This window comes from Pholcus phalangioides, unplaced genomic scaffold (assembly GCF_987345545.1).
Source record: "Pholcus phalangioides strain wild (caught in Gottingen) unplaced genomic scaffold, Ppha-v1.0 ptg000011l_1, whole genome shotgun sequence".
In the NCBI taxonomy this organism is placed as follows: domain Eukaryota; kingdom Metazoa; phylum Arthropoda; class Arachnida; order Araneae; family Pholcidae; genus Pholcus; species Pholcus phalangioides.
The window spans coordinates 34886767-34912814 of record NW_028301604.1 but is presented as its reverse complement, the minus strand read 5'-3'; the positions used below and the strand labels follow the sequence as shown (position 1 = coordinate 34912814).

The 26048-nt window shown below is 35.6% G+C and overlaps 1 protein-coding gene across 1 annotated transcript in view; it reads right to left on the bottom strand.

Annotated features, from left to right (window-relative positions):
• The window catches only part of LOC149080371 (nucleolar protein 4), a 632135-nt gene that overhangs the window by 75561 nt on the left and 530526 nt on the right, over window positions 1–26048 (bottom strand). Inside the window, exon 7 of the mRNA XM_089239501.1 lies at window positions 7290–7493. Coding sequence (XP_089095627.1) covers window positions 7290–7493 — 204 coding nt within the window. The remainder of the gene's footprint in view (window positions 1–7289; window positions 7494–26048) is intronic.

Here is a 26048-nt window from a genome sequence, read left to right as displayed (position 1 = left end):
AATTAATTAGGAATTAATATTAATTAATTTTATTAATTTTATTTATTCTCAACAGTAAAAACCCGTTTTGAAGAATAAAAAAACGATAATGAACTTATTCGTTTTCCTAAATGCTGCCACGTATTCAGGTTTAGGTTCTCTTGTACTCAAGGCCATTAGTTAGTGTCCCGACATCTCCAGAGGGGTGCGGGGTCATGATGCAATGCGTGGAGAGGCGGATCAGTGGGCGAAGCGCACTCAGCATCCCCGTGCGTCAGCGCGAGCAGCGAGCCATCATAACGAAATAAGTTTTACTTTTTTAAATACTTATACTATTAATTCATTAATAAGTGTTATTCACACTAGTAATTATAACTATTGAACAATTATTAATTAATCAAGACGGGTGGAGAACTATTGACTAATGATGCCAAATTAATTCATTTAAAACGGACTTTAACTGGTAGGAGTAAATTAATTATGAGCATCAATTACTTAAATAGCGTCCAAAACCTCAATGGTGGTTATTTCGTTTATTAATTCATTATTTGTTTATAATTATTAAATTATTATTCATAAACTAATAAGTTCATGGTGATTAATTGATTCATTTAAAACGAACTTTGACTTGGTAAAAATCCGAAATGTAAAACGCGCGCGCGCGTTTTACAAACATTTTATGAACATTCACCAACGCACCTTGATAAAACCCGAGTCTCTGGGATTTTACCGTGACATATGAGCCGCTATAAGTAGTATGATGAAACATGGACAATTTAGTCGCTAAACTTTCACTCTCAGCGTTGTATTCCTCAACTCCTTCAAAACTGACATATTCATTATTCATTGAGTAGCTTTCCCAGCTAGATGTAATGCATCAAAATAATTAGCTTCTTCCGCAAATTATTTCATCCAATACAATCATCCACACAGTGGCGTCGGAGTCGGGGGTCCCAAATCCTCAGTAATTTGTGGCATGGATCCGAGCACCCCCAGAATTGATTCAGAAATTAAAATTTCCGATGTCAAGCTAAAGACGAGCACCCACAGTTTAGAAACACTTTTCCGACGCCCCTGCATCCACATAAGGCCCCTTTCACACGGAGCGGATGCGGGTCCGGAAGAAGTTTTAACAATTGGAATATACTGCGCCTTTCAGACGAGCTGAAAAATCTCCGCACCTAGGAAATGTTCATGCGGGTCCGGACGTCGTCCACATGTGTCAAAACCTAAGTGCGGGCTCCGCATCCGCACATAGAAGTTTTGACAATAGGTTTAATCGGAGCTATTCACACGATGCGGATGCGGAGCGAATTCGTCCGCATCTTTGGCTACTTTTTGAAGGTGATTTTTCACGGAATTTTTTTAATTATTTTCCACAAATACCCTTAAAAACACCATATGATGGTCCCTGCTCATTAATATAATGTACCTACATACGTCTATCCCTCCGTTTCCTTCTGAGATGGAGATATAGCAACTTCAACTGCCTTTTGTCCATATTTCACAATTTTATACAATAAAACCTGTCAACAACGGCCACTGACGGGACCAAAATTATAAGCCGTTCTGTTCATTACGAATATTTAATTGACTACATACTTTAATAACTTTTAAATTTAATTTAAAAATTTTAATTTTTTTCTTTTTAAATTTTTAAAATTATTTAAAAATATAAATATCTGAAATATTATTTTAAATATTTGTTATTTTTTTAAATTTTTAATCTGTTAAACTTTAAAAAAAATACTTTTATTAAACAACGTTATCCACGTACGTGTTCACTCAGGGCCGGATTAAGTCGTTTGAAGACCCTAGCACTTGAATATTTTCGGTGGTTCCCCCGATACCTACAAGTTTATTTTACTCGATATTCAGTATATAAACTTTAAAAAAAATGAAATTTTATATTTCAGAAGTGAGACTAATCTAAGGATGGGATTTCACTCTAAAAGGTTTATGAAAGTTATTTTATAAAACTTGAAAAATGTAACCAATAAACACATCTGTTACATTCGAGAGAACTTAACTGATCCGCCTATTGGTTGCATTTTTCAAGTTTTATAAACGAACTTTTATAGTGTAATCCCGGCCTAATACAGAATTGTGATGTGAATATTTCTAAGCACAGACATTTTGGAACTCTCCACCCCTACCTTTTTTTTCTACTTACAAATTCTTTGATATCTCCTGAATTTTTTTTTTCTTTTTTTTGGAACATCGAAAGTTTTGGATGTTTTTGGATTTGATTTTTCGCACATTGGATGTTTTTGGAATTTTTCTTCCATATTTTTCCGAAAAGACGGATTTTTTTTTTCAAAATATTTTGAAAATATTTGAAGACATTTTCTCCCATCGACTACTTGTGAGGATCGGAATGAAGACATCTTTATTCCCATAGTCTATGTGGCTCTAGATTAAACCACCAAAGAATGCCTCTAGGCTGCCTATGGCCCCTGAATCAGGGGTGAAGGAGAAAAATAATTACAAAAATTGCGAAAAAACAGTTTATATGCACGAATTTCGAACTAAAGATGCGGGCGATTCGTCCGCATCTTCAGCGCTCGTTTGAAAGGGTATGCGGACCCGCGTCCGCATCCGCTCCGTGTGAAAGGGCCCTAAGCATCATGTTTTTTAAAACCGAAGCCATTACAGAGGTTGCAAATGATAAATTTCCTATAGCAAATGGTAAACAAAATTTCTTCATCCATAACTACTACCAGCAACAGCACAAGACTAACGAAGACTGACAAACTAACGAAAATTTTTGCAAAAACAATTTTATATAAATCTTTTATAATGTAATGTGGTCCATTTCCTTTATAAAATATATTTTATAAAAAAAATTTGAATATAAAATTTATAAAAGATTTTTGTCAAATTTTATAAAAGAAATTTTATCAAACTTTTATAGTGTAATACCGGCCTTAGGCCGGGATTATACTATAAAAGTTTTGTAAAAGCTCCTTGATACAACGTGAAAAATTCAACCAATAACATCACCGGTTGCATTTGCTTGAATGCAACCGATGGGTTGAATTTTCAACTTTTATAAAATATCTTTATATAAAATATCTTTTTATAAAACTTTATAGTGTAATCCCGGCCTTAAGCCCGGATTACGCTATAAAAATTTTATAATAATTCTTTTAAAAATGCTACCAATAAGCTGATCGGTTGCGTTTGCTCGAATGCAACAGATAAATTTATTAGTTGCTTTTTTCAAGTTTTATAAAATAACTTTCATAAACCTTTTAAAGTGAAATTCCATCCTTAGATTAGTCTCACTTCTGAAATATAAAATTTCATTTTTTTAAGTTTATAGACTGAATATCGAGTAAAATAAACTTGTAGGTATCGGGAAACCACCAAAAATATTCAAGTGCTTAGGACCTTCAAACGTCTTAATCCGCCCCTGAGTGAACACCCTACGTGGATAACGTTGTTTAATAAAAGTATTTTTTTTTTAAGTTTAAAAAAAATTAAGATTAAAAATTTTTAAAAATAAATATTCAAAATAATATTTTAAATATTTATATTTTTCAAATAATTTTAAATATTTAAAAACAAAAAAAATTAAATTTTTTAATTAAATTTAAAAGTTATTAAAGTATTTAGTCAATTAAATATTCGTAATAACCAGAACGGCTTATAATTTTGGTCCTGTCAGTGGTCGTTGTTGACAAGTTTTATTGTATTATTAATTATTGTAAATTATGGACAAAAGGCAGTTAAAGTTGCTATATCTCCATCTCAAAAGGAAACAGAGGGAAAGACGTATGTGGGTGCATCCTATTGATGAACAGGGACCTTCGTAGGGTGTTTTTAAGGGTATTTATGGGAAATAATTAAAAAAATTCCGTGCAAAATCATCTTTAAAAAGTAGCCAAAGATGCGGATGAATTCGCTCCGCATCCGCATCGTCTGAATAGCTCCGAATGAATCAATTGTCAAAACTTATATGTGCGGATGCGGAGCCCGCACTTAGGTTTGGACACATGCGGACGATGTCCGGACCCGCATGAACACTTCGAAGATGCGGGCGAATTTCGGCTCGTCTGAAAGGCTCAGTGTATTCCAATTGTTAAAACTTCTTCCGGACCCGCATCCGCATCCACTCCGTGTGAAAGGGGCCTAACAGAAAAAAGTTTTAATTTGAAAAAGGATCTGTTTACCCCATTCCTACATTTGAATTTTGTGAATGCTCGCGAACAATGCCGAACACGTTCACAGAGTGCCAAGTAAATTTAACTTTCGGAGTAAATAAGTCTTAAATATCGGATACCTCACTGAATTGGCCGCATTTTAAACGCTCGCAGTGCAGAACAGGGGGTCTATTACGCTCATGTCGTTATGCCCGCGTTTCAAACGTGTTTGGGGTTTGCGGTGCATTGTGGGATAGATTTACGTCACCATCGCTAAAGGTTGATTTTTCTCACATCGTTACTAGCGATTTTCGTTATCGACATCGCTACGTAAAACGTTAACTAACGAGAACCGGAGACCACTCGTTATGTTCGCGTTACGGAAATAAACATGGCCGCTCGCGCGTACATTTTTCGATGAAGGTGAGAGCAACGGAGACAAATTAGTTAGAATTGGAAATTATTCATTCATTATTAATTTATCAAATTGTTCATTATAATGAATAATAATTCTCTGAATTACGTTCCTTAATTTAGTAACATGATTTAGAGACAGCATTATCGTTTAAAATGTTATCTGTACACATACTGATTGGAAAAAATTATTCATAGTGGTAAATCGTTATAAATTATTATACTCGGTACAAACATAAATCACTCTACAAAACGGGTTTTTTTTTTTTAAATCTTGCATGTAAATGCCTTTATTCTAATCTTAAACTCATCTCAATATAAGAATATTATTTAACTGGTAAATCTCTCTACCGCGATGTTTTCAAGACATTTTGAAATTCACTATAATATTTTTTTTACATCTCGTTCAAAATCGACGTCAATATTTAAACGTCTCCAGATTTTCCCCTTCTTAATTCGTTTAATAACATTGATATTTTGTAATATATATCAATTAAGTATTGTTACTTTCTGTGCAGTACACAGAAGCGTAATGCAGTAAACACCATTACACACACACACTATACTCTGCGCACTAAGAACAATATAAAAAATCAAAGTAAATTTTATTAATCAAAAAATAAATTTTTTCTAATCCTTGAGTGCATTTTCTGATCGGAGTATAAAAAAGATGTCAACAACAGTGTAAATTTGGTGGCACTTCATTTTCATGTGTGACACAAGGAAACCAATTGTCTAATTCATGATGTAAATAAAAGGTTACTTGGTCTTGATTTCGACTTCAAGACTTTCAAGACGGTAGATTAAATGTGTTAAAAACATGGTAATATATGATGATGATGATATTTTTGATAGTTGTTTTGCAAATTCATATCATTGAACTTCAATAGAAAATCATTTTTTAAACGTAATAATTTAGAAAATTTCCCCGCGCCAATATCATGTGCGTGTATAGCCTACCTTTTTCTCAAATATTTGATGAAAGTAAAAAGAATCCGGATGAATTAAAAAAAATGTAGCTTAGAAAATTAGGGACAACCAACGCGCACGAGTAAATAAAATAATAATAACGCACGTGCTGCAGCACTCGTTGATAGTGATGATGATTATCAGCAGCGGAAAAAATTATCCGATTGGTCCATCCCTTTCGGAGCTAACGCAACTCTCGGACCAGGGTGTTTTTCGTAAAATAGATAACGACATACCCCGGGTTGCTGAGAAAAATCAAGTTTTTGACAATGGTCGCTGAGATTTGCGTTATGAGGCTCGTTGAGAATTTGCGTTAAGGGCGTGACGTCACTAACGACCTCGTTGTATAACGACGTGAGCGTAATAGACCCCCAGAAGTTTTTTGTTAGAGATACATAAAAGAGAGTGGTGGCCAGACGTCCCGGTTTTCAGGGACAGCACCGGTTTTTCACTAACTAATGCACTGTCACGAAGAATGCTTTCAGGACATCTGCTTGCCTTATTTTTTTTAATTACGTATTCAAAAATTTAATGGGAAATGAAATTATTTTAAAATATTAACCTGTTTCATTTTGACATTTTCAATTGCTACAAATCACAATAAAAAAAATTATTTCAGGCAAAAAATTGTTCATCGTGGCGGGGTAACCATATTTCGTTAGAAAAATATGAAAAATTAGAATTTTATAAAGAAAAATAAGGGACATCACTGGAAATGCTGGCAAAATTACCAACTGCGCTAAAATTTCTGAAAAATTTACGAGGGGTGAGAAATAACGGGATACTGGAAATCGCAGTGAATTAAACTGTAACTAACTGAAAAAAATGTTTAACATGGCAATTGCACAAGATTTAATGATTATAGCCGTAATTACTAATTTTTTTTTATAAATCATGAAATTTACCTTCATTCACAATTTCAGTAAAAATTTTAATTTCAAATTAGCTTCATTGAAATAAACAGGAAAATTGTGTAAAGAAAGTCAGAACGGTCAAATTTACGTGAAAGTACGAGAATGTTCTGTGAAATATGGGACATATGGTTACGCTACTGATAATATGCTGAAAATTAGTGGTCCGTCGAATTGTTTCAGACATGTTACTGGTTCAGAAAAGTTGAAAGCCCATCTAGAAGCGTATTGGCATGCGCTGATTGTGACCGAAGCCAAACGTCGTATAAATGTGAAATCCCCATAAAGGAGATATTCAAGGTGGTCGTATAAACGGTATCCGCGGTATTCCTATAGTTCCACCTATATTGGCGATATGGGGTAAGTTTTAATACAAAAAAGAAACTTTGTCCAATTTTGACCCGGTTTCTTGTTGTATCCATTTTGTCGCCATTTAACAGGTTGGAGAAACAAATGGGAGATACAGCGCCAACATCGAGGGCGCGGCAAAATTTGTCCAATTTTGACCCTATTTCCATGTTGTCCGCATATGTCCCGTCCGATTTTGACTCGCTACCATCTAACCGGAAGATTACTCTATCCACCAATATATCACAAAAGAAAGGGTGTGTCTAAGTACAGGGTGTATCCATCTTGGTCGCACGAATCACGACCCCAAAATGAGACGTGGCTTACCATATTCTGCCTCATGTATAGCTTTTGTACTGTATGTAGCGGATGTATAAGTACTAGCTCTTCAAAAAAGGGGAAAAAACGGATGTAATTAGAGTGTAGATAAAGTTTACGAGCGATGAAAAAGAAATGTTTATACCAAAAATATAAAACATTGGTATATAAATTTTCTGATGATTTAATATTATTTTTACTGTACCGTTTCTATTGTGCTGTTCTCTCTGGTTCTTTTATTTCGGCGGCAGGATTTGAGATAAGTGCGTATTCTCTTTCGGGCTCGTTCTCCGAATTCTGGAAATTGTCTGGCACATGAGTCAATGATAGCTTGAATTTTATCTTTTGGCTGACGGGAGATTGGCACCATGCGATCTAAGTTTTCATCAACGAACAAGCGGACGAACATCTATAAGGATTAGAATACGAATCGCAAAGAATTAGCTATAATTTATAATTTTTTACAAGAATCGAATCCGTGTAATTTTACGTATGAGTATCCCACAGGAAAACATCATCTTTGATTAAAAAAAAGAAACGCTTGATACTTAGTACGTACGGATATGTATACTTGATGGTTGTATTCCATTTACCCCCCTTGTCGTTACCGATTCAAACGTTTCATTCATTTCTTGATTAAAATTACTGTACAAGGTGGTCGTAATTAAACTTTCCCTATCCAGAGCACCCTGTAGCTCAAACCGATTGACACAAAAATCGGTATGTATACAGTGCTCGCCGCTTATTGTGATCATATCGGAACTCAGGACTTCTTATAAGTATATCCGAAAAAAATACCGGTAGTAAGTACGGTGACCGTATTATGTTCTACTCAGTCGACCGGGACGTATGTAAACGCAACAACGGTATTCTTTCCCACTTGTAACTAGTTTCAAAATATTGAATCCTGAATTTTTTTTCATCATTATTCTAAAACAGGATTTCTTCTCCTTTAACTCTTTAAGCGGTTTTTAAAATTTTCCTGATCCGCATTATAACTGCCACAGTAGAAATCACTAAACCTTCTAGAAGTTGTCATTTATTTTCAAGAAGAATTTTTTTTCGATTGGGCGTGAGCTGATAAATGCTTTCCTCCACAACACCGAAAATGATAACTTTCTCAGCCACCTCGTTGGGCATTTTGCCTGTTGTGGCGTTGTATTTGTATAATAACAAAAAAACAAGGAAGAGGAATAAACTATCGTTTTCTGTTATTTTTGCTGTCATAATAAACCTATATTATCTCGAAGAGAAAAGAAAAACATCTTTTCTTTTTCCTTCTGTTATCGGACTTTGAACAAATGCTGACTTCACCCACTGGCAGTTGATTGAAAGGACGGGGGAAAACATGTTATCAGGAGAAGAAAGCTTACAATGGTATCTGGGCTCAGAGTTGCCAGAATAAGAGTTTTTCAAGAACCCGAGATATTTCGGGGTTTCAAAAATGAAGCGGTTCCAGTTAGAGAGATTTCTCGTTACTGCCGCTGTAAGGGTTAAGCTAGAATCTTCTTTTTCAATTCAGAAATTGTGAGGAGTTGAAATAGAACGGTGTTACATATATGTGTGTATCACGAATTACGATACGTTTTATAATGTACGGTACGTTCTATAGATCCTTCGTGAAAGTCTTCCGGCCGAGAGTAGTATAGGCGGCGGTATACCGCGCTTTTTTGGCACGCTCCATCTCCGGGGACCCTCCGTCTCTAGGTATTTACTGAGATATAGTATGATATGGTCTTCCCACTCCGAGGACCCTCCGTCTCTGTGTTAATCCCCACTTTCGGTATCTCGAACGAAATCTCGCTATTTCCTCGAGTTTTTGTCTATTCTTCGGTATTTTATGATTTCATTCACTAGAAATTTTTCATATGTTTCTATTAAAAGTTTTTAAAAGTTTAAAAAGTTTTAAAAATATGTTTTAACTTTTTTTTTATACATTTATTTTTGTTATATTAGATTCAAGATTATTTTTACCGACTTTTTTTATGTTTTTTCTATTTGAAATTTTTCACTTTAATACATTTTTCAATTTCTATACAAAGTTTTTCAATTCAACTCTTTAAACAAATACTTTTAAACTGATTCTTTTTTCTATATATTTATAATATATTAATTCAATATTGTTATTTACTTAATGTTTTCTTCATTTCTTTAATACTTCTTATATTCCATTTATGAAATTATATGATACATATAAAAAATAAGAGAATGCATACAAAAAACCCACAAGACAAGAAACAAATCTATAGCAAAAATAATTTATTCATGAAATAGGGGCGTATATACATATGGGAGATAGGAGATTTTCCCCTATTGTGGAAACATTATCAATATCCGTAGGGTAACGTGGAGAAGTCATCCTTCAATATTCTTTTGTCGTAGACAAGGCCATACTTCTTCTCTTCAACTCTAGTGAGAATTCGTCTTCTTTTAACCTCTCTGGTTATCTTATATTCGTCTCGAATGACGACTTTTGCGGTGAAGTCCAGGGATTGAACCAGGGCATTCATCGTGTCGTAATTGAGGATTTTTGAATTCCTGTAGTTCAGTGTGAAACCGCGAATCTTGCAAAACACTCGTCCATCCGACCTTCTGTATGCATAGTTTTTTGCCCCACCTATAAAATTGACGAAAATAGAATAAAAACGTTGACAAATATCAGTTTTTCCCTATGGAAAAAAATATTAATGACACTTCATTCAAATGAGAACCTTTTTTTTTTATGGATTAAATATTAAATTTTTTTAAAAAGTGTATTACCTGATACAAAATCAGTAATCGTATGTCCATCAAGTTCATCTGTAAACTGTCCAAGAAAATCACCAAGGGGCGGGTCGTTGGCCCCGTTACTGGCATAGATTATTCTGAAATTTAAAAAATAAAAATCAATAAGTAAATGATTGCTAATAAAATTAAACAGTTTCATCAAAATTTTTATAACATGTTAGCAACTTACGAGTCTGTATCAAAATACAACAAGGCATCTCCTAGCTTCTCCATCTCCGAGTATAACTTTAGCCGAGCCCACGCTGTTGTGAATGTAGCGAGAAAAATATTTGTCCTATCTGTTTGGGGTGTGCAATCAGTCTTGTACTGCCAATGAACAGCTGCTATGTTTTCGGTTGGTAGATACAAGTCCTTAACCTGCAAAAGTTTTTGGTTTAATGAATGAGTATTTGAATTTTTTAACTAGTTAAAATTATAACTCTGAATGTTTTATAAAAATATGAAGAATAATCTAAAAAACATATTTACCTCTATCGCAGTATCATTCATCATCTTATAAAAATCGGAGGTTTTGGTTACATACGTCAATTGGGTCTTGTTTTCTTGCATTCCCCAGCGACCCCAGAAGCTACGAAAAAAAACCGTTAGTTTACCAGTGATTCTATATGATCATGAAAAAAAGAGAAAAACATCGTGATTTTTATCAAACCATGTATGATAAAGTTAAAAGTTACCTATTTAGACATAACTTTGCCACCTGGCGTCGACCTGGATTAACCTGGATGTTTTTGGGATCTAGTTCTATGTCCTCGACTTGCTTATACTGGTTAATGTATGCGGTTTTCTCCTCGTTTGTCACGCAGTTAGTCGGCCAACCAGAGGATTCCTGTTTGATCTTGAGGAAAGCATTGATGTAGGGGGCGAATAGACCCTCCTGCGACTGCTCAAAATGGTAAACCTGGAAAAAACAATTTACGGGTTGAAAACAATATCACATTATATGGATTAACGTTAAAAACTACAAAAAAAAAGTGATGAATAAAACAATTACCTCGTATATCTTCTTCACAATGTAGCCTTTTTCAATGGCCTTCTTGATCTCTTCAGAAACCCATGTACCTATGAGACTCCTCTCTTCATCATCGTGCTGACATTCTTTAGATAATGTTTCAACACACGAACGACATAGGGGAAAAGTCAGTTTTCCATTAGACCTAGAAAAAAACATTTTTTAATAAATGAGTAAATAAATATTTAGAAAAAACACTCAAATAATAATAATTTAGAGGAAAAAAAAACACGCTCTATTTACCTGTATGGGAGAACGGGTAGGTATAAACCTCTGGGTGCTAAAACCTTGCACTTTACTGTACCGAAATATGATGATAGGTCATCGAAATCTTCTGTGACAATCCGTGGATGTCCGACCGGATATCTGGAATGAAAAAAAACCATCGATAATCTTTTTTTTAATCAATACATTAAAATTTATTTATAAAAAAAAATAATTAAAGCACTCACTTGCAGTATTTATTGACCCACGGGTACAAAGACGTGAAGTCGATATATTTTGCAGTGCCTTGATAGAAAAGTTTGGTGGCATTAGTTCTTCCGCCATAGAATGCGTCTCTGGGTTCTAACCTACCAACAAAGTTGAAGTCCGTCAAGAAATTTTTCAAATCTGTGTCCGTTTTTTTCTGGGCACTGAAATCGTGCTCCCATATAATTTCAAGATTGAAACCCCCTTGACGGATTTTCTGCTCTTGTTCTAAGGTCTTTTTGTGGAGTTCCCACATATAATTTTGTGTGGTAGGATTCATCATGTCTTTCTCGAAACATTGAGGACACCCATGCCAATAGCAACCTTAAAAGATATAAAAAACAATAATTAGTGAAAATAGTTCAGAAAATAAGCTAAGAAATGCAGTAAAACAAAAAGTAACTTAAATATCGCTTACCATGAAACAAAAATACGGTGTTTGTGTCCTCACAAAACCCGTCCACGCTGAGTCCGAGAATTCGTTTTTCTCCTGTTCCGTTTCTTGAATGATTTATTTTCATGTCATTTTTGTGATTGAGATATGATAACCATTCAACGCCTAGTCTGCTGCTGTTCGTTTGGTTGACATAGCCTGATACAGGCACCATTCCAATTGACCCCTCATCAATGTATTTAGACCTATAGGTTGCCATACAGGCCGAGGCAATGGTCAGATATTGGAAGGGGTCAACACCCGTTAATTCCAAGAACTCATCTCGAAACTTCAAACAACATCGTCGAAGAATATCAACGTCCGACCTAAAAGAAATTAGAAAAATAAAAATATTCATTATAGCCTTGGAAAACGATAAAGAAATAAATCATATACAGCACACAAAAAAAAAAAAACTTACTTGCAGTATTCGTACATTTCGTCTCGGAAGACGAATTTTTCACATTTTCTCTTTTCATACCAGATGTCAAATTTTGCTTTGATGTCGACAGCGAAACCTTCAGGATTATAGAACCTTTTGTCTGGAAGCGCTTCATCATAGTCCTGATTTTCTGGTCGGTTGAAGAGATGGGGGAAGAACCCTTTCTTCAACTCTTCAAAACCAAAAGTCTTTGGAAATTTGGATAAGGCCATGGGGAGAAAGTTGAGACTGTCTATAATTCGAATATTTAGACTGTCCAGACGCAAAGCCATGATCTTGGAGCCGCAAGGTACAACAGATGGCTTGACTCCTTGCTCCAAGAGATATCTATAAAAAAAAGCATGTAAAAAAAAATGTAACATTAAAAAAACCACATAAAATGCATGCATGTATATAAACATTGAATTAAATATACATATATATATATATATATATATATATATATATATATATATATATATATATATGAGAATGATATATCTAAAAATTAGAGGTTTGACAAAAAAACTTACTTGAGCAAAAATTGACCATCGAACCCCTTCATGTTGTGTGCGATGGCTGTAAATCCCTTATGTTCCTTGCAAAAGAGCCAGATGCAGAAATCAATGATGGCGTTGTAGCCACGAAAAACGAACTCCGTTCCATCTGAATATTGTGCCATAGCAAAGTTGATAATATGTTCGCCGGAAGATTGGTCTGTTTCAAAATCGAAGAAGATGAGTTTTTTCGATGGAGACTTTGGATTCTTCTGCTTCAGTGAGCACAGATGACTCTCATCGAGATGGAAAACTTGACAATTATTGCAATATTTTTCCCCACAGACGTGCTCACCACGGGGTCGCTCTTTTTCTACGAGAAATTTTTTGCAAGATTGACATTCATAAAATTGCTGACAGTAACTGGCATTCTTGCCCCCAAGGTTCTTATGCCTAGCAAAACAACCATCTGATCTACAAATTCTATGGCAGTCTTTGCAGTGTTGAGCGTGAGTGGTGATGCAAGACTCGTCGAAGCAGGTGTTACATCTCGTAGCACATTTGTGTCTCTGGACATGGTCGTAGGCCTTGTCGCAATCCGGACAGTAGAAACTGGTGCCGTGGAATCCCTTGGGAGATGTAATCAGATCATAATGCCCATTGTGAAGCAACAAAAATATTTTTTTGTCCTTCCTGGATGTCTTGAATACAACCTGTAAAAATATATAATAGTATCGATATATTAGCTTTACGTAGTTTTGGCTTAAACATAAGTAAAAAAATTATAGTCATTCGATAGTTAAAACCAATACCTTATAAAATTCCTCCAAGGACTTGACAATTATCTGAACGTCTAGAACTGTGGCAAACTTTTCGATTGCATCAAACCCACAGGGACCTATAGGAACGTAGGCTTTTTGATACAGGTCCAGGGCCATCTTTTTCTGTATGTTTCTTCTTGCGTCTTTTATGCTAGAAAGTTTAGGATGTTTCTCAACTATGGCGTTTCCTACGATGATCGCGCGTGCGCAGCACAACCCGTCTTCAAGAATACATATAACTGATTTCTTTGCTAATCTATCTGTTGTGATGTTAGTGATCTTTCTTCTTGGAATTCCACCTCCTCGCGGTAACCGCACAGTGATAACGTCAAATCTCAGGGAAGGATCGTTTAGTGGGATGGAATTCTTGCTTTGCAACACTTTCATTATTTCATTTAATGAAAAGTCTTCTATATATCAAAAATTCTTCCAAAAATATGCGAAGAAACGGCGATTTAGAGTTTTTCACTATCTTCAACATATGTCAATGAATAATATAGATGGCGCTTTTAATGGTGTTCTATTCCTTAAAACACCATCTTCGATGTGAAAAGCGCCATCTATATTATTCATTGACATATGTTGAAGATAGTGAAAAACTCTAAATCGCCGTTTCTTACTTTAAATACGCATATTTTTGGAAGAATTTTTGATATATAGAAGACTTTTCATTAAATGAAATAATGAAAGTGTTGCAAAGCAAGAATTCCATCCCACTAAACGATCCTTCCCTGAGATTTGACGTTATCACTGTGCGGTTACCGCGAGGAGGTGGAATTCCAAGAAGAAAGATCACTAACATCACAACAGATAGATTAGCAAAGAAATCAGTTATATGTATTCTTGAAGACGGGTTGTGCTGCGCACGCGCGATCATCGTAGGAAACGCCATAGTTGAGAAACATCCTAAACTTTCTAGCATAAAAGACGCAAGAAGAAACATACAGAAAAAGATGGCCCTGGACCTGTATCAAAAAGCCTACGTTCCTATAGGTCCCTGTGGGTTTGATGCAATCGAAAAGTTTGCCACAGTTCTAGACGTTCAGATAATTGTCAAGTCCTTGGAGGAATTTTATAAGGTATTGGTTTTAACTATCGAATGACTATAATTTTTTTACTTATGTTTAAGCCAAAACTACGTAAAGCTAATATATCGATACTATTATATATTTTTACAGGTTGTATTCAAGACATCCAGGAAGGACAAAAAAATATTTTTGTTGCTTCACAATGGGCATTATGATCTGATTACATCTCCCAAGGGATTCCACGGCACCAGTTTCTACTGTCCGGATTGCGACAAGGCCTACGACCATGTCCAGAGACACAAATGTGCTACGAGATGTAACACCTGCTTCGACGAGTCTTGCATCACCACTCACGCTCAACACTGCAAAGACTGCCATAGAATTTGTAGATCAGATGGTTGTTTTGCTAGGCATAAGAACCTTGGGGGCAAGAATGCCAGTTACTGTCAGCAATTTTATGAATGTCAATCTTGCAAAAAATTTCTCGTAGAAAAAGAGCGACCCCGTGGTGAGCACGTCTGTGGGGAAAAATATTGCAATAATTGTCAAGTTTTCCATCTCGATGAGAGTCATCTGTGCTCACTGAAGCAGAAGAATCCAAAGTCTCCATCGAAAAAACTCATCTTCTTCGATTTTGAAACAGACCAATCTTCCGGCGAACATATTATCAACTTTGCTATGGCACAATATTCAGATGGAACGGAGTTCGTTTTTCGTGGCTACAACGCCATCATTGATTTCTGCATCTGGCTCTTTTGCAAGGAACATAAGGGATTTACAGCCATCGCACACAACATGAAGGGGTTCGATGGTCAATTTTTGCTCAAGTAAGTTTTTTTGTCAAACCTCTAATTTTTAGATATATCATTCTCATATATATATATATATATATATATATATATATATATATATATATATATATATATGTATATTTAATTCAATGTTTATATACATGCATGCATTTTATGTGGTTTTTTTAATGTTACATTTTTTTTTACATGCTTTTTTTTATAGATATCTCTTGGAGCAAGGAGTCAAGCCATCTGTTGTACCTTGCGGCTCCAAGATCATGGCTTTGCGTCTGGACAGTCTAAATATTCGAATTATAGACAGTCTCAACTTTCTCCCCATGGCCTTATCCAAATTTCCAAAGACTTTTGGTTTTGAAGAGTTGAAGAAAGGGTTCTTCCCCCATCTCTTCAACCGACCAGAAAATCAGGACTATGATGAAGCGCTTCCAGACAAAAGGTTCTATAATCCTGAAGGTTTCGCTGTCGACATCAAAGCAAAATTTGACATCTGGTATGAAAAGAGAAAATGTGAAAAATTCGTCTTCCGAGACGAAATGTACGAATACTGCAAGTAAGTTTTTTTTTTTTTGTGTGCTGTATATGATTTATTTCTTTATCGTTTTCCAAGGCTATAATGAATATTTTTATTTTTCTAATTTCTTTTAGGTCGGACGTTGATATTCTTCGACGATGTTGTTTGAAGTTTCGAGATGAGTTCTTGGAATTAACGGGTGTTGACCCCTTCCAATATCTGACCATTGCCTCGGCCTGTATGGCAACCTATAGGTCTAAATACATTGATGAGGGGTCAATTGGAATGGTGCCTGTATCAGGCTATGTCAACCAAACGAACAGCAGCAGACTAGGCGTTGAATGGTTATCATATCTCAATCACAAAAATGACATGAAAATAAATCATTCAAGAAACGGAACAGGAGAAAAACGAATTCTCGGACTCAGCGTGGACGGGTTTTGTGAGGACACAAACACCGTATTTTTGTTTCATGGTAAGCGATATTTAAGTTACTTTTTGTTTTACTGCATTTCTTAGCTTATTTTCTGAACTATTTTCACTAATTATTGTTTTTTATATCTTTTAAGGTTGCTATTGGCATGGGTGTCCTCAATGTTTCGAGAAAGACATGATGAATCCTACCACACAAAATTATATGTGGGAACTCCACAAAAAGACCTTAGAACAAGAGCAGAAAATCCGTCAAGGGGGTTTCAATCTTGAAATTATATGGGAGCACGATTTCAGTGCCCAGAAAAAAACGGACACAGATTTGAAAAATTTCTTGACGGACTTCAACTTTGTTGGTAGGTTAGAACCCAGAGACGCATTCTATGGCGGAAGAACTAATGCCACCAAACTTTTCTATCAAGGCACTGCAAAATATATCGACTTCACGTCTTTGTACCCGTGGGTCAATAAATACTGCAAGTGAGTGCTTTAATTATTTTTTTTTATAAATAAATTTTAATGTATTGATTAAAAAAAAGATTATCGATGGTTTTTTTTCATTCCAGATATCCGGTCGGACATCCACGGATTGTCACAGAAGATTTCGATGACCTATCATCATATTTCGGTACAGTAAAGTGCAAGGTTTTAGCACCCAGAGGTTTATACCTACCCGTTCTCCCATACAGGTAAATAGAGCGTGTTTTTTTTTCCTCTAAATTATTATTATTTGAGTGTTTTTTCTAAATATTTATTTACTCATTTATTAAAAAATGTTTTTTTCTAGGTCTAATGGAAAACTGACTTTTCCCCTATGTCGTTCGTGTGTTGAAACATTATCTAAAGAATGTCAGCACGATGATGAAGAGAGGAGTCTCATAGGTACATGGGTTTCTGAAGAGATCAAGAAGGCCATTGAAAAAGGCTACATTGTGAAGAAGATATACGAGGTAATTGTTTTATTCATCACTTTTTTTTTGTAGTTTTTAACGTTAATCCATATAATGTGATATTGTTTTCAACCCGTAAATTGTTTTTTCCAGGTTTACCATTTTGAGCAGTCGCAGGAGGGTCTATTCGCCCCCTACATCAATGCTTTCCTCAAGATCAAACAGGAATCCTCTGGTTGGCCGACTAACTGCGTGACAAACGAGGAGAAAACCGCATACATTAACCAGTATAAGCAAGTCGAGGACATAGAACTAGATCCCAAAAACATCCAGGTTAATCCAGGTCGACGCCAGGTGGCAAAGTTATGTCTAAATAGGTAACTTTTAACTTTATCATACATGGTTTGATAAAAATCACGATGTTTTTCTCTTTTTTTCATGATCATATAGAATCACTGGTAAACTAACGGTTTTTTTTCGTAGCTTCTGGGGTCGCTGGGGAATGCAAGAAAACAAGACCCAATTGACGTATGTAACCAAAACCTCCGATTTTTATAAGATGATGAATGATACTGCGATAGAGGTAAATATGTTTTTTAGATTATTCTTCATATTTTTATAAAACATTCAGAGTTATAATTTTAACTAGTTAAAAAATTCAAATACTCATTCATTAAACCAAAAACTTTTGCAGGTTAAGGACTTGTATCTACCAACCGAAAACATAGCAGCTGTTCATTGGCAGTACAAGACTGATTGCACACCCCAAACAGATAGGACAAATATTTTTCTCGCTACATTCACAACAGCGTGGGCTCGGCTAAAGTTATACTCGGAGATGGAGAAGCTAGGAGATGCCTTGTTGTATTTTGATACAGACTCGTAAGTTGCTAACATGTTATAAAAATTTTGATGAAACTGTTTAATTTTATTAGCAATCATTTACTTATTGATTTTTATTTTTTAAATTTCAGAATAATCTATGCCAGTAACGGGGCCAACGACCCGCCCCTTGGTGATTTTCTTGGACAGTTTACAGATGAACTTGATGGACATACGATTACTGATTTTGTATCAGGTAATACACTTTTTAAAAAAATTTAATATTTAATCCATAAAAAAAAAAGGTTCTCATTTGAATGAAGTGTCATTAATATTTTTTTCCATAGGGAAAAACTGATATTTGTCAACGTTTTTATTCTATTTTCGTCAATTTTATAGGTGGGGCAAAAAACTATGCATACAGAAGGTCGGATGGACGAGTGTTTTGCAAGATTCGCGGTTTCACACTGAACTACAGGAATTCAAAAATCCTCAATTACGACACGATGAATGCCCTGGTTCAATCCCTGGACTTCACCGCAAAAGTCGTCATTCGAGACGAATATAAGATAACCAGAGAGGTTAAAAGAAGACGAATTCTCACTAGAGTTGAAGAGAAGAAGTATGGCCTTGTCTACGACAAAAGAATATTGAAGGATGACTTCTCCACGTTACCCTACGGATATTGATAATGTTTCCACAATAGGGGAAAATCTCCTATCTCCCATATGTATATACGCCCCTATTTCATGAATAAATTATTTTTGCTATAGATTTGTTTCTTGTCTTGTGGGTTTTTTGTATGCATTCTCTTATTTTTTATATGTATCATATAATTTCATAAATGGAATATAAGAAGTATTAAAGAAATGAAGAAAACATTAAGTAAATAACAATATTGAATTAATATATTATAAATATATAGAAAAAAGAATCAGTTTAAAAGTATTTGTTTAAAGAGTTGAATTGAAAAACTTTGTATAGAAATTGAAAAATGTATTAAAGTGAAAAATTTCAAATAGAAAAAACATAAAAAAAGTCGGTAAAAATAATCTTGAATCTAATATAACAAAAATAAATGTATAAAAAAAAAGTTAAAACATATTTTTAAAACTTTTTAAACTTTTAAAAACTTTTAATAGAAACATATGAAAAATTTCTAGTGAATGAAATCATAAAATACCGAAGAATAGACAAAAACTCGAGGAAATAGCGAGATTTCGTTCGAGATACCGAAAGTGGGGATTAACACAGAGACGGAGGGTCCTCGGAGTGGGAAGACCATATCATACTATATCTCAGTAAATACCTAGAGACGGAGGGTCCCCGGAGATGGAGCGTGCCAAAAAAGCGCGGTATACCGCCGCCTATACTACTGCCGAGGAACTGTGAATGTGGACAGTTGAAAGAAACTGACCCTGGACTAAAGACAGGGATTTTTTTATCTTACACATTCCTTCACTTAAGGAAAGCATTGCAAAAGCAGTGCTACGCGTATATGTATCAAAGCGGGTATTAGGAGATTGTGAACCTGGGTGCGGAAATTTTTGTCATAAAGGGAGCCTTCTAATCCCTTACATAGTCTTGCAGATTGATGACAATAACTTCTAGGACAAAAAATGAGTCTGCAAACGAATGTTTTTTGCATATTATGATATTGGTCCGTTCCGTACTTTGCGAAACAAATAACAATGTAGAAAAGATAACATTATCCGTGATTCTAATAAGCAGCGTTGGCTGTATATACAGAATGATTAATTAATTCCCCTTGCCGCATTTTAGTGGCGAACGTTTGATCCTAGAGGCATACTTCCAATTATAACAATTATCCAAATAACGTGTAAAACAGAGATACGTCATTCATGTTGCAAGGGGGTTGTATATTTATTGAAATAAAAAAAAAACATAACTTTTTGTACGGACACTCTGTCCTCAAAAATCAAATCAGACAGTTGTTGCCCTGTCTCTCTTCAGATCAACAAAGAGAATTCCATTGTGTAATAGTCGCTGAGATATATTTGAACTTAAGAATTGGAGAAAAATTGGAAAATAACAGAAAAAACTAATGTGAACAACGCTTCTTTTCTTTATTTTTATGCTGTTTTTTCCCATCTTTCGTAAAATTTTTGGTTTCAAATACTGCAGTGAATTTTGCACTAAATTCCGTTTATATGTCTATGATTGGGGGTCGCTTTGGTGATTATTACCTGCATGGCAACTTTTTTTCCTCATGGAGAAAAAAATAGAGGGACGAAGATCCGTCAAATGAGTCAAATCTTTGTTGCGGAATAATGGAGGGTGACTCCGATCTCCTCTCCCATAATCCTTTGTGCCGCGAAAACTACTGTAAGCTTCTTCGTCAGCCATCTCGAACCAACCAATTCCGTTCAACCCACGTAACCAGTAACGACTTCCGTTAGGGGGGGGGATACCGTTATAAACTATAGCGAAAATCCCTGTTACGGGTAACTCCCCTGATATTTTATTGCACATGTAAACGGGGCTTTACAGTTAGAAAGGTGGAATTTTCTTCGTTGGCCTTAGGAGAGACAGAGCAACAACTTTGTAATTGGGTTTTAAAGGACAGGGACGGTGTCCATATAAAAAAAAATAATTTTTTTATTTTAATAACACTACGTAACCTATTGCAATATCAATGATGCAATATCAATGAATTCTATACTTTGCTCTTTCTAATTTCAGTCCGAATGGAAACAAAAGCACATGTGCGACACTCAAAATGATTGATTGAAGAATATTTCACCTTTTCTACAGAACAGCACCACCAAAAATATAGTCCTTTGTCATTTGCCCTTCATATAATAAAATACCTCATAATTTTTATTTTTGAAATGAAACTTCTATGGCGACGTAACAGTGAAAGTTGGTGATAGAGAGAAAATTCATGTCAAAAAATGGACGCTTTCTTCTTCCCGTTAAAACCAGTTTCGTATAATAACTGATTGTGTAATGAAGTCCCAAGAAGCAGATGGGTTGCAGTGGTGGTGGGGAAGGGGGGGGGGGTAGTAGCAGCTATGGATCTCTCGGGACACGGAGGAATGCATATCCTAAAGCGCATACGCAAAGCAAACTATTCTCTCTCTATCGTGCCTTTTGAAGTGAAACTTTTATATCGACGTAACAGTAAAAGTTAGTGAGGGAGAGAAAATGCATCTCAAAAAGTGAAACGATTTCTTTTTCCTCAAAACCCGTTCCGTAGAATAACTGATTAAGTGATGAAATTCCGAGAAGCAGATGGGTTGTGTTAGTAGTGGGGATGTCACACACACTATAGAGAGATTCCGCCGTGTAAGAAAATAAAATTTTCGTAGGGGGGGGGGTAGTAGCGGCTATGAATCGGGGTACAGAGCAATGAATATTCTAAAGCGCATGTGCGGAGCGAGCTGCTCTCGTGACCTATTTGCGCTATTAATATATCTAATGAGAACACGCGAATCGGCAACCGGGTTGAGATGCAGTCAGTAACATATCGGACTCGCAAACCAGAGGTTACGGGTTCAATTCGGGCTCGTCACATGTGCTGTAACTGTTTTTTCACTTTCATCTTTAAATGACCTTTTTTTATGAACTCTGATCTACGTTCCTTGGCTGTCACTCCGTAATCTGGTCGTTCCCCAACCACGAACATGGTGAGACGTAGGACGCGACCGCATGAAGCGGCCACAGCCATGGCCACCACATCCTGGAGCAGGGTCCCTAAGCTGTGATCTTTTGCGGGTCCCTCGGTCAAACTTTCCACGGCCCTTTTGTAGTTGATTTATACGTAGCATGAAAAAGCAAAAAATGATGGGAATTGTCCCGGGCCCCAGGGCTAGAACCCTGTCGGCCCCCCCCCCTTGTAGGGGCCATTGCCACAGCTTGTACTATATTGATAATCTTTAATACTAGTTCACACACAAACAAATCATAGATATAATCATGGCCTCCACGAGGGTGGGGCTGACAGGGCTTCAGCCCTGGGGACCAAGATGATTCACCTCATTTTTTTGTTTTTTCACTCTATAAATTCATCATTAGTAAGGCCCATGAAAATCTGGTGTGGGAGGTCCACAAAAGATCCCAGCCTAAGGCCCCTGCTCCAGGATGTGGGGAGCATGGATATAATAACTACTTTACTGTAATCTTATGTTATGTAATCCGTCACGAGAAAGAGAGCAGCTCCGCACATGCGCTTTAGTCTGTTTATTTCTCCGTGTCTCGATCTGTAGAATCTTGTCGGGAGGCGGGTGTTGGTTTGGACCACAGAGTAAGAATAATATAGAGCGCGCGCGAGGGGTTACAATGTGAAGCAAAGATCCGGAGTCACGTGACTCCGGTCAAAGTCCTTATGGCTATTCGTATGACGATCTACACGTGCTGTCTTATTTTTCATTCGAATGGTCAACACTTGTGCAGCTTTCGGATGTTCTGAACAGTTTAGGAAAGGGGGACCAGTATCCTTTCACAAGGGAATACTTTTTTTGCTTATTCCCCTTCTTATAAATTAAAAATTGGAATATTAAATTGACGTTTCAATGGATTTCTGACGTAGTCTCAGTTTTTAACGATTCCATTTTGGATTTAATTCAATTAAAGTTCCAAGTTTTGGTAAAATTCGAATGTCATGAGCCTTTATTAAATGTTTTAATAGAATTTTTGGCAATAAATGATTGAAATAATGAGTTTTATTAACTTTTAACTTAAATATACGTCTCCCCAAGATTTGGCGAGATTTGGCGAGCTAGTGAGTTTATTCGAGTTTCGCTCAACTTTGAAGATAATATGCTTTTCAGAATGAGGAATTTATGACAAATATTTTATTTAAATAGAATGTAATGAAAACTCACCCTCTAGACAATGGCAGTTTTGCATAAAAATGTATAACTACCTCTAAAAATAGTATTTTTACCTCTCTTCACGCCTGAGATAAAACTATTACAGAAAAGAAATGTTTTTATTGATTAATTTGTGTTTGTTGTATGTGAAATTGACCTCAAACAAGAAAATCAATTAATTAATTGATTAATTAATTTTCAGTCAATATCTTTATTAGGATCATCTGAGTTAATATCTGAAGTCACTATGTGTATCTCAGATGGTAACTTGAAGAAAGAATCATTCTAAAAACTACTTAATGCCTAAAAAAAAATAATGAAGATTCACATATGTATACTTCTGGAGCGAAGAGGTTACACATATGTCACATACGTAACATATATTTACATACTCTAAATTATTGCATATATACGCTACACGAAATTTCATTGCTTATAATTTAGAAAAGTACTGATGATGAGGTTTTGCAATTTTCTTGAAAAATTCATTTTATTCCTGAAATAGTGTTTACATTTTTGTGTGATAAGGTTATAAACGGTTTTTCAGGAATGTTGGAAATGAAACTTTTGCTTATTACTTAAATATTTCATGACTAAATATGGTATGAGTGTGAATGTGTTACATTACATAACATAATTATGTATGCATTATAATTATATAATTATTATATAATTATAATTATATATAATATATAATTATATAATTATATAAAATGCATTATAATTATATACTCAAAATAAATGTATGATTAGAGTAATTTTAATGTTCTTGGAAGATAACTTTTATGTTTTAATAACCCCTGGTTAAAATAAATTTTCGAAATTAAAAGTGGCAAAGTGAATGAGAAGAGAATATTTAAAAATATAAATGAAATAAGAGATAGGTTATATCTAATAAGATTTAAAAACTCAAAAGTCTTAAATTATTAGGAATTATCCCTTTTGGAAAATCAAAAAATTTTGTTTTTCAATATTTGTTTATATTATATAGAATTGATTTTTTTTTTTCAAATCCCACATTCCCTAAATATTTTACAAAAGAATGAATGAAATCCATTGAACAAATGAAGGAAAGTTTTCATCAAATCTCGATCGAGTCAAATTTCGTACAACAACATCCTAGCATTAACACGAAATCACTATGTTCTGCGAAAACGAGCCAAATGTAATAGCGCAGAACCTGTTCTTCCCCCGACAATACAGCTCATCTTTTCTTCACGTTCGACAAGTTTTATGAATAGCGTGCGCGGTCTATTTATATCTTTAGTCTATGGTTTGAACGGTTCGTGCCGGACGAAGTTCATTACTTTTCCCTACCTCCGTGACGCCGCACCGCCTGGCCACACGAAAGTATTCCTTGCACGCGAAGGAATTTTTATGACGTCACAGCACCAGCTCCTAATTAGCTGCACTGTCATAACGCAAGATATAACCATGTTATTTGAAATTTTTTATTAAACTAATATTTTTGTGCTTGTGTTATCGAAAATTTCACTTTTCTTTGTATTTAACATTCCATTGTAAGAGTTTATTATCATACTAGCTGTTACCCGCAGTTTCGCTCGAGTGGATTTGGTAATCTGATAGTTCTTCGGCGGTGATTTCTCCCATATAACATTTGAACTCCTATGACACCCTTGGGGGTAGAATTTCCAGAAATGCCGTCTTAATCAGTCTCTATATTATAAAATATAATACTGACCAAATTTAATTTTCATAGCTTCAGAGGTTTCGGCTCGGCATACCTCTATATCCCCGTGTGACAAACCATATTCGCCATGCCGGGGTTAAGTACCTTATATAACCTTTGAACAAAAGTCCCCCCCCCCATGTCCCCCTTGGGATTTGAATTTAGAAAACCCCTTCTTACCGAGTCTTTACCCGTAAAACGAAACTTGGAAGAGTAGATCAACTTTGCCCAAGAATATTAAGGAGTCACCAACGAGTAAGGCATATACACGGAAAATACCAAAACTCCTAATGCATTTCAACACGCAGTGGGTGTCGTCTTCAGAGGAAAAATATTTAATTACTAATCACACGCTGACCGAGGGCCAGCATCATCACACTTGGGTTGAATACCAAATCTTGACTTCCGCTTGCTCAGCGGAAAAAGTACGTCTGTTCACTTCAAACGTCATGGTGAGAATGAAGCTGAGGGGCTGCGTGTGATACTAATGCAGCGCCCTGATTAGATGCTTGCGGAATGGAACTACCTGATTGGTCTATTCGAATTTTCTTAGAATTACCGCTCATAATGTGGCTATGGCGTTGCGATCGGTGATGTAGATTTATTATCGTTTACTAATATATTTTTGAAAGCCCAAATATATGTGCCTTCGTAAAATTCTAAATCACAACTGTGGACTTAACTTTGTGAAAAACTCTCGCTTCCTGAAATTTAAATCTATGGCCGCCTTGCCAACAGTGAGCGGTGATGGTCGATTTTTCATATTCCTGATTCTTAACACAGCGAGCGTGCTCATTTAATCTGGCTTTTATGGGTCTCCTTGTGTGTGTCTGTCCTATATAAACAAGAAGGCAATCACCACATCATATATAATAAATGTCCCATTGGCTATTCTGTGTTTTACCATCTTTAGGAGGCATGAAACCCACGTTTTTAGTAGGCATATCTATGCTTAAACTTTTTGAGAATCGGTTTGATCTTTAGTGAGAGTATTGGATCGTAGGGTATGACTACACTCTCTTTGAGTGGCCTGTCTGTATTGTTTACTAAAATGGTTCCTCGTGCCGGTTTCAAGAGTTTTCTACTTATTTTGTCAACGATCTTAGTGTTGAACCCCCTGTCTTTCGCAATTGCAATGATGGTATCAAGTTCACTGTCTAATGTGTTCCGAGAGGCCACATTAGACCACGAGAACATTACACAGAGGCCACTCAAAGATAGTGTAGCCATACCCTACGATCCAATAATGTCACTAAAGATCAAACCGATTCTCAAAAAGTTTAACCTAACAACCATAGATGTGCCTACTAAAAACTTTGGTTTCATGCTCTCTAAAGATGCTATACCACAGAATAAACAATGGAGCATTTATTGCATTCCATGTGGTGATTGCCCTCATGGTTATATAGGAATATAGGACAGACAAGGAGACCCATAAAAGCCGGATTAAATGAGCACGCTAGCTGTGTTAAGAATCAGGAATGTGAAAAATCGATCAACGCCGC